Here is an 8,585-nt window from a genome sequence, read left to right as displayed (position 1 = left end):
AAGATTCTCCCAAGAATCAAGAAAAAACAGCATCAGGTTCTGAGTATTTATTTCAGGTAATGGTAGTCTCCAAGAGGAGATTGGAGAAAAGGTAGGCATTGCTGGCCATCCTGGATAAATTGTGGTATCACATGAGAGGGCTCAGACCTGCTGTCCGCTGAGGAGGGGGCTGCTCTCACCAACGGAGTAAGAGTGGAAGACCCGGGGCAGACGCAGCCAGTGGGTGCTACTGTGTGGCAGCTGGGGGAGGGAGACAGTAGAGCCCTGCTTCATAAGTCTGCGCCTGATATTGGGTGGAGAAGGGGGAAACTGGTTACCAATGGACAAGGGCAGCCTGTTGGTGCTTCTGCAAAGGAGACACCTATATGCCAGGTTTACTTGGACTTGATCCTAGCTCCTCCCCATTCTCACCAACAGGGCTCATCGTCTCTTGTTTCTATGGTAACCTCTGTTCATTCCCCTGTCACTATGAGCTTCCCTGTTTTGAGGACTCCAGGCCAGGGGATCAGCCCTCTTCCCTTCACCCAACATCCTCTACTCTCGATATGGCCGACAGCAGTCATCAATATCATCAATTATCCCATTCTTGCTTCAGAACTAGGTCCTTTATCCACACTATCTCTAATTCTGACAGGACAGCCTTAATTTTCCTACTTTTCACAGGCTCAGAAAAGTTAAGCTACTTCCCCAAGATCCCACCAGCAACACTGCAGCCCATGTTTGTTTAACTTCCAAGTCTGGGCTCTTTCCTGGACACCATACTTCCTCAAAAGTAGTGGTTCCTTCTCCCCTTGAGGAAGAGTGAGTGGTGGTAATAAGGAATGAGGGGGTATGTGCTGGGTGGTGGGGTCCTCACCTGTATATCACAGATGCAAGCACCATAGCCATCAACACCAACAAGACGCCCACAAACAGGGGAGCCTGCCCAAGGCCTGCTTCTTGACCTGTGAGTAGAATCCCAGGCCCTGCTTCAGTGTCTGCTCCCTGCCAGATAGCCTCTGCCCAGTCCCTCACTTCATCCCTGCTCTTGTCCAAGTACCTACCAGGCATGACAAGCTGGGTGCTGACCATTGCCAGACTGTTGGCATCAGCCAAAGACACATTGAGGCAGTAGGTCCCTGAGCCACCCTTCAGTGCCTGGTGCAGAACCAGCTGGCAGGTTGGGCTGGGTGGCACTGGCTGACACAGCCGCTGGGCAGGGGGCTGGCACCCTGGTGATGATATGTCCATACAGGCTTCCTCGGGCAGCCTGGGAGAGGTGTCATGTCAGAGGGTCTGGGAAAGAACACTACACACCAGAAAGCAGGTTAACAGTCAACCCAGGAGTTCTCAGGACCACCACTGGGACACTCACCCGCCTTGACAAGACACAGTCAGCTCAAATGCATCTCCTTCACTGGATGGAACAGCCTGCAGGATCTCAGCACTTTCGATACCCTCTACAAAGATGCAAGATTTTAAGTCTGGGATTCCTCTAGCAGGACTCCCCAGAAGCCCACAGACAGGAAATCCCTAGGCTGCTTCCCCAGTGCCATCCCCATGTCTTCAAATGAAAAACCTGGGTTTGGGGTATCCTTGCCCAGGTGAGTAACTCCTTCCACAGTAGGCTTGCACTTGCAGCCTGAGGCAGCACACACCTCACTCTGCCAGCCCCCACAGTAGGCAAAACTCACGGACAATGTCCAGGGTGAGGGAAAAGGAGCCGTATCGATATAGAACACAATCCAAGAGGACTTGTCTCTTCACCAGGATTAAGGTGGCTGTACCATCCAGCAGGGGGCTCTGGGAGCCTGGCAGGAGAGGAATGAAGAGGCAAAGTCAATAGACCAATGACTGACTTGGAAACAGAGGCCAAGCAGGCATGTTTCCAGGTGGAGCCAGAGCTACTGGATCCAGGCTTGGAATCACACAAGACCTGGGAAGTCTCATTTTATAGATAAGGAAACTGAGGTCCTAAAGGAGAAGTGGATGCCCCAGAGTCACACAAATAGGGATGCAGTTGGAGTTTTAAAAAATCACAAATGTTATCTTGGCTGCTGTGGCTCAGTGGATTGCGCGCTGGCCTGCGAACCAAAAAGTTGCAGGTTGGATTCCCAGTCAGGGCACATGCCTGGGTTGCAGGCCAGGTCTCAGGTGGGGAACACGTGAGAGGCCACCACACATGGATGTTTCTCTCCCTCTCATTCTCTCTCCCTTCCCTTCTCTCTAGAAGTAAATAAAATTCTTAGAAAAAAAATAAATTAAAAAAGTCACAAATGTTTATCAAAGCCGACACTGTGCCAGGTCCTGGGCTAGACACTCCACACGGTTAACTCATCTAAGTGTCGCCACTCTTCCCTCTTCGGTGTTCCTACCATCATCCCGGGCTGGCTTGCTTTGGGAAGAGAACCCAGGGGTGGGAAACGGTGTTAGAACCTGGAAAAGATGTCTATGCATTTACACTTGAACAGAAAGTGAGATAATAAATGTTATGTAGATGACCACAGTCTGTTCCCTAGCCTGCCCCTCAGGGAGCCACTCTCCTCAGGGATAGAGAAGCAACAAGCTCTCTCCCTAGGTCCTAGGCAAAGGCCCTGACGTCCTGAACTCCACATCTATTCCATGTTATTAAGAGGATCTTGAGGGCTTTAAAACCAGTGAGGGCTCTGAGGAGACCCCATTGCTAAGCAAAGGATTGGGTAACATCTCTGGTCAGGATAAGTCTTTTAGCTCTGAGTAGCAAATGCCCCAGCTCAATAAATCTCATTCACACTGGCCCCCTTACCTGTAGGACCTTCTGAAGGCATGAGTGGGCTGGCATCTGGACCCTCAGGCTCAGGTGTGAGTACCTCTCCCGCTGTGGTCTCCACCAACTCTGCGGTTGTTACCTGTACAGCTGTGGTTTCAGAAGGCTCTGCAGTTAACACTTCAGGGGTCGTACCTATAGCCTGTGCAGTTGGCATCTCTGTAAGTGTGGTCCCTGTTCCCTCTGCAGTTGGCACTTGCACAGGTATAGTACCTATGACCTCTGTGGTTGGCACCCGCAGAGCAGTGGTTCCAGAGGGCTCTTCAGTTTGCACCTGACCAGGTGTAGTACCTACAACCTCTGCTGTAGGCACTAGCCCAGCTGTGGTGCCAGGGGCCTCTTCAGTGGGTACATACCCATCTGTGGTGCCTGGAACTGGAGAGGAGCCGCAGGAGGTGAGAGGAATGGCAGCCTGAAGCACCACCCGGGCAGTGACTGGGCCAGACTCTAGGTAAGTGTGAGTGACCACAAGTGCCCGAGAGATCAAGGTCCCAGTACTGTCTCCAAAGTCCCAGGTGTAAGAGAGGTCAGCCCCAGACAAATAGCCACTGGGGTCATGGAGCTGGAGAGCAAAGACCAGAGGTTGATTTCTTAGGAAGTGCTTGTTCCCTCCATCCAAGGCTTGCAGCTGGGACACACTCACGGAGAAGGGCACCTGGTCTGGGGTTGGAACAAGAAAAAGTGAGAGCCATACCTGGGCCACAGCTTCTCCTTTCATAGCCACACCCTCCCCCTAGCTGACAAGTTATCTCTACCCTGGCTCCAAGCCCCAGATTCCTCTACCCAGGTTTTTCCAGTTCTGCCCCTTTAAGGTTACACACCATTTCCTCTTTCCCCTTCCAGTCCAGCCAAGCCTCTCCACCTTCTTCTCCTGCCCTAAAATTGGCCTTGCCCCTGCCTACATTCTTACCAGTAATGGTGAAGGCTGAGCGGGAGTGAGCAAGGGGCACATAGCTCTCAGACTCCCGGCGGCGGTGGTAAACAGTTACTTCCATGGTGTGTGTGCCCAGTGCTGCTGCGTCTGTCCCAATGCTCAGCCCAGACACAGGGCCCCCTAGAACTTGCCAGTATTGGCCTGAGGTTTTCAGAAAGAAAAGCAGAGAAGGGGTGGGGGTTGCTGATCAAAGAAGACTGATTAAAGACGGCACCACAGAAGGAAGGTCAGGAGATGTATTTAGGATGGTAGTTTTAGATGATATTTGGAAGGCTGTGATATGGGGCCCAGGAAAGGAGTCCTAATGTGTGGTTCCATGGAATGGGACTAAAACTGGAGGGGCTCCCAGAAAGAACCATAATAGAGGTGGAGGGGGCTTGGTGCTCGAAACAAGGAAGAAGCCACAGGGAAAATGATCAGGGAAACTCACAGAGCTTAAAGGGTAGAACCAAAAGGGAAGATTAGGTAGGAAGAGGTAAATCCAAGTGCAGATGACAGGCCAGAGCAGGGAGTCCCTCACCCCCGGTCTTCCAGATATAAACAAATCTTCTCCTCCGAGACCATGGGCCAGATGGGCAGGCCCTCCCATCAGGGAAGATGCAGGCATCATCAGGTTCCTGGGGATACACTGGCTGTCCTCCCCACACCTGGCTCCCTGAAAGGTAGACAGTCACTGTCAAACCCTGGCATTCCTTTCTGTATACCAAAACCCCTAACAGTGGCTCTCAGACAGGGGCTCTGGGAATACTCCCCAGCTGCAAAGTATATTCCCCTTGGTAAAATCCATTTGGGGTAGCAGTAGGAAGAATGGTAACTACAATTAAAGATTCACATGTATATACTCACATAGGAAAGATATTGGAAGGCCATATAGCAAAATGTTTAGAGAGATTTGCTCTAGCTAGTGGAATAAAAATAGCAGCACCAACTAACATTTATTGAGCCTTTACTATAGGCTAGGAGAGGCCTTGCAACTAAATTCTTTATATATTATCACATTTTAGTCCTTACAACAACCTTTCATGGTAGGTATCATTCCATTCTATGGATAAGGGAATGGAAGCACAAAACAGTTAAGTACTTTGTCCAGGGTCACATACCAGTAACAAGTTTAAATCTAAGTCCATCTAACTTCTAGATCCACTGGGTCTTCTGTCCCTCATTTGGGGGATTATAATTTTTTCCTTTTTATTTATTTATGTTTCCTAGTGTTTCTACAATGAGTAGTCCATATATATGTATATATATGCCATATATATATATATATATATATATATATATAAATAATTTGTTTTTTAAAAAGTAAAAGGGAAAAGGGGCATTCCCTGAGCTGAATCTGAGCCCTAGGAATGAGGGCCTGGAATAGAGAGGTACTCACCATTGATGATGGTGTCATTGGCCCAGATGACCTGCCCATTTGGCAGCACTTTTTGGCTTTCAGGGAAGTGCAGGGAGATAGAGAAGGAGGTATTTGCCCCAACCAGTGTAGGCCCATCATTACTGACCTTCAGGGATACCTGGCCACCTAGAAAGGGTATTTGCATTAGCTGGGACTCCTTGACTTCCCTTCCCCATATACCTTTCCCTTTCTTCTCTTCCCCAACTACGTTCAACCCAGTTCTTGTTCCTCTCCCCACCCCATTCCCATCAGGTCTTCACCAGAATTTGCCAAGTTCTCACCTCTCCAGCAGTCAGCTCCCTGGATTTCTGTCCACTCTGGATACAGCTGCCTGTTCCAGGCTTTAGTTCTGAGCTGCCTTGAAACACCAAGCCAATCTTGGTCTCTAGATCCTAAAAGGAAGGTTCTATGAGGGCCCTAGGATCCTCACTCAGTCTTTTCTCAGGTGATAATACTGTCCCATGTCACCCCATTCATTCACACATTCGAAGTGCATTTTAATTTACTGGATACCCACTATGTACCAGGCATGATGCTAGGTACAAAAGACTTAAGAAACAAATAAGACATGACCCTGAAGGAATTCAAGATAAAGTACAGGAAATATACATATACATAAATTACTATAATTCAAGGCACTGTTTATTATGAGCCATAGCAGACATGCATGAAGTGTGACAAAATGTCAGACTGGCTGGTGTGACTCAGTGGGTTGAGTGTTGGCCTGCGGACCAAAGGGTTGCTGGTTCCATTCCCAGTCAGGGCCCATGCCTGGGTTGCAGGCCAGGTCCCTAGTAGGGGAAGCGCAAGAGGCAACCACACATTAATGCTTCTCTCCCTCTGTTCTCCCTTCCTTTCCCTCTCTAAAAATAAATAAATAAAATCTTTTAAAAATATTAAAAATGACAGACTAAACAGATTAGTTCCACTCTGGCATATTAGGAAAGACTTCAATGAGGAGTTGGCCTGTGGGATAAAACACTCCAGGCAGAAGGCCTAGCATGAGTAGATGCATGCATAGAGGCATGGAAGCACATGGCATGAGAGGGGACTACTAGCAATGTGGTCGATGCACACTGTGATAGATGAGGTCAAAAAGACGGTTCGGGGGCTCTGAGTGCCAGGGGAAGGAGTTTGGCCTTTATCCTGTAGGCAAGGCCACCTCAGAAGATTTTGTTTGTTTTGTTGAGCTATAATTCATACATAAATTCACACTTCAGAATGTTTTGAATATGATCAGATTTGTGTTTTAGAAGGATCACTGTAGCAAGCAATGCGGAGGATGGGTCAGAGGTAGGCAAAGGTTGAGTTTGGGGACAGAGCAGACAAAATTATTGCAACTGACTGAGAGTAGTCTGAGAAAAAGGGATAGGAAGGATCGCTATATGCCTCAACCAGATCCAACAGCTGCCAATGTTTGCCATATTTTCTTTTTCTATCCTTTGTTATTGTTGTTTGGGTTTTTCATTGTTGCTTTTAAATTTTTTTAATTGAATTTATTGGGGTGACATTGGTTAATAAAATTATATAGGTATCAGGTGTACAATTCTATAATACATCATATGTGTATTATATTAGTGTTCACCACCCCAGGTCAAGTCTCCTGTTTGTTTGTTTTTAGCTAAAGTATTTATTTATTTATTTATTTATTTATTTATTTATTTATTTTAGCTAAAGTCTTTAAAAACTAATCCCAGACATCTTGCTATTTTAACCCTACAAATTCAGTATGCATCTGTTTAAAAAAATGAATATTTTATTGAATTAGCATTATTTCACACTAGACAAAATTATCAAACCCAGTCCATATAAAATTTCATTAATATCTAAAAATAGCTTCTTATGATATAAAAAAAATCAGGATCCATAAAGTAAGCACAGTCTTTTAAGAGCCTCCAGTAGGCAAGTATGAATAGAATGATTCCAGAATACACTAAGGAACATAGTAAAAGAAAAAGATTTAAAACAGCAGCATGAATGAGGAAAGTCAGATCAAGAAGAATTTTCTCAAAGTCTGTGAAACCAGGGATCTAGAGCGAGAAAGCAGAAACTGGGATATGATGTATGTAATTTCAGCACAGCAGAAACTATCCTCACTTCATTTCTAATTTGTACTGGAAACCTAGTTAATTCTGCTGGGGGAGGATCTGGAATCATTTCATTAGCATCCCATCACTAGAGCAAGAGAATCATAAGATGCCTCATTCTTCCTTCACTCCCAACCCTCCCTCCTCAGAGCAGCACGGGACATTCCAGACCCTTTCACCACCCCTCACCCTCACTCCCTGCTCCTGTCACGAGGTCCCAATCCCCCAGAGCCCTTTCATGTGATGCTCAGCTGAGACCCCTCTGCCTGACTCTTCCAGCCCCAGGACAAAAGCTTGGCCTGTGTTCATCCATCCCCACCCCAAAGAGGGGAGGTGGTGCCTCCTTACCCTCTCTATCCAATACCACATTCTCTTACTCCTCACTTTAAAGACCCTATCCCTAGTGCCTGGGACATCGTCTAAAAGAGCCTCCCACTCATTTCACCCCCTTGGAGCCCCTACTCCTGCTCGCTGCACAGAGGGCCTCAGAATTATGGCAACGAAGACCCACCATCCTCTTGCCCTTCCAAGCAGATGGGATTGTTTTCAGGTTCAATCCCAAATCTCCATGTGGGGAGAGACTTCAGGTGCCCATGTCCTCACTAAATCAAGTGGATGGGAGAAGCCTGAAGTGTTGCTGGTATCTCCCATTGGGAGGGGAAAAACCAGAGCAGGTGTGCAAACCCAAATACACACTTATCCATATTGACACGCCCCACACTCACCTTCTGTGGTCCCTACAGCCAGAAGAGCACCCATCACAGCCACATGGAGAAAGCATTTTTTGGGCCCCATACCCATCCTGTCTTCCTTCCAGCAACCAAAGGCGCTGGATGGGCAGGGACAAGCCCCTATATAAGAAAGGGGTGCTAATTTACATAGCCCTTCCCCCTCTCCCTCCAGGGGAGGGCTGGGAGGGACAGGAGGACCGGAGAAACGCAGAAATGACAAGGGATCTTGGTCCCCAGATACTGGCTGGGTCATTCTCATCTTGACGGAAAGAATTGACTTAAGGGTAGGTACGTAACACGTACCCGACACACACAATTAATTCATCACGGGACAGAAAAATCAATCTGTTGAGTCAAACCAGGAACCTCTCAAAAAAGACAGAAACAGAGACCCTGCCTCCAAAACCAGAGAGACAGTATCGAGGTAGGCTGAGAGGCTGAGGCAACGACTCCTCAGAAGCCCAGGAAACCTTTACAATGAGATTCCCCCAGTTTGTTGCTTTTCAAAGGAGGCGGCGTAGGCCAGGTGGAACTTAATCTCAGATCGATACACATTTTCCCTAAGGGTTGTGAAAACGGCGAGATCAGGAAATACCTACAAACTCAGGATACAGGTGGGAAATTCGAGCCCAAATCAGGTGTTTGGAAA

At 47.6% G+C, this 8,585-nt stretch overlaps 1 protein-coding gene across 1 annotated transcript; it reads right to left on the bottom strand.

The window, feature by feature from the left end:
- Positions 1–32: 32 nt before the first annotated feature.
- Positions 33–8,016, bottom strand: PMEL (premelanosome protein). Its single transcript, XM_024576308.3, has 11 exons — positions 7,931–8,016; positions 5,400–5,510; positions 5,098–5,244; positions 4,240–4,374; positions 3,696–3,860; positions 2,765–3,445; positions 1,674–1,790; positions 1,355–1,439; positions 1,044–1,249; positions 857–944; positions 33–283 (listed from the first exon to the last, which is right to left on the bottom strand). Exons 1-11 carry the CDS (start codon positions 8,004–8,006, stop codon positions 142–144), a joined length of 1,953 nt encoding a protein of 650 aa, XP_024432076.2. The 5' UTR covers positions 8,007–8,016; the 3' UTR covers positions 33–141.
- Positions 8,017–8,585: the final 569 nt, after the last annotated feature.

This window comes from Desmodus rotundus, chromosome 3, assembly GCF_022682495.2.
Source record: "Desmodus rotundus isolate HL8 chromosome 3, HLdesRot8A.1, whole genome shotgun sequence".
Taxonomy (NCBI): Eukaryota; Metazoa; Chordata; class Mammalia; order Chiroptera; family Phyllostomidae; genus Desmodus; species Desmodus rotundus.
Note: the sequence above shows the minus strand (reverse complement) of the source record. Positions and strands in the feature narration are given on the sequence as shown.

Excerpts from the sequence above, each read along its gene's own strand:
- PMEL (XM_024576308.3), bottom strand. The coding sequence starts at position 8,006 with ATGGGTATGGGGCCCAAAAAATGCTTTCTCCATGTGGCTGTGATGGGT. Across the intron at positions 3,861-4,239 it reads TTATATCTGGAAGACCGGGG|GCCAATACTGGCAAGTTCTA; the intron begins GTGAGGGACTCC and ends TGAAAACCTCAG. Across the intron at positions 3,446-3,695 it reads CTCAGCCTTCACCATTACTG|ACCAGGTGCCCTTCTCCGTG; the intron begins GTAAGAATGTAG and ends TTCCAACCCCAG.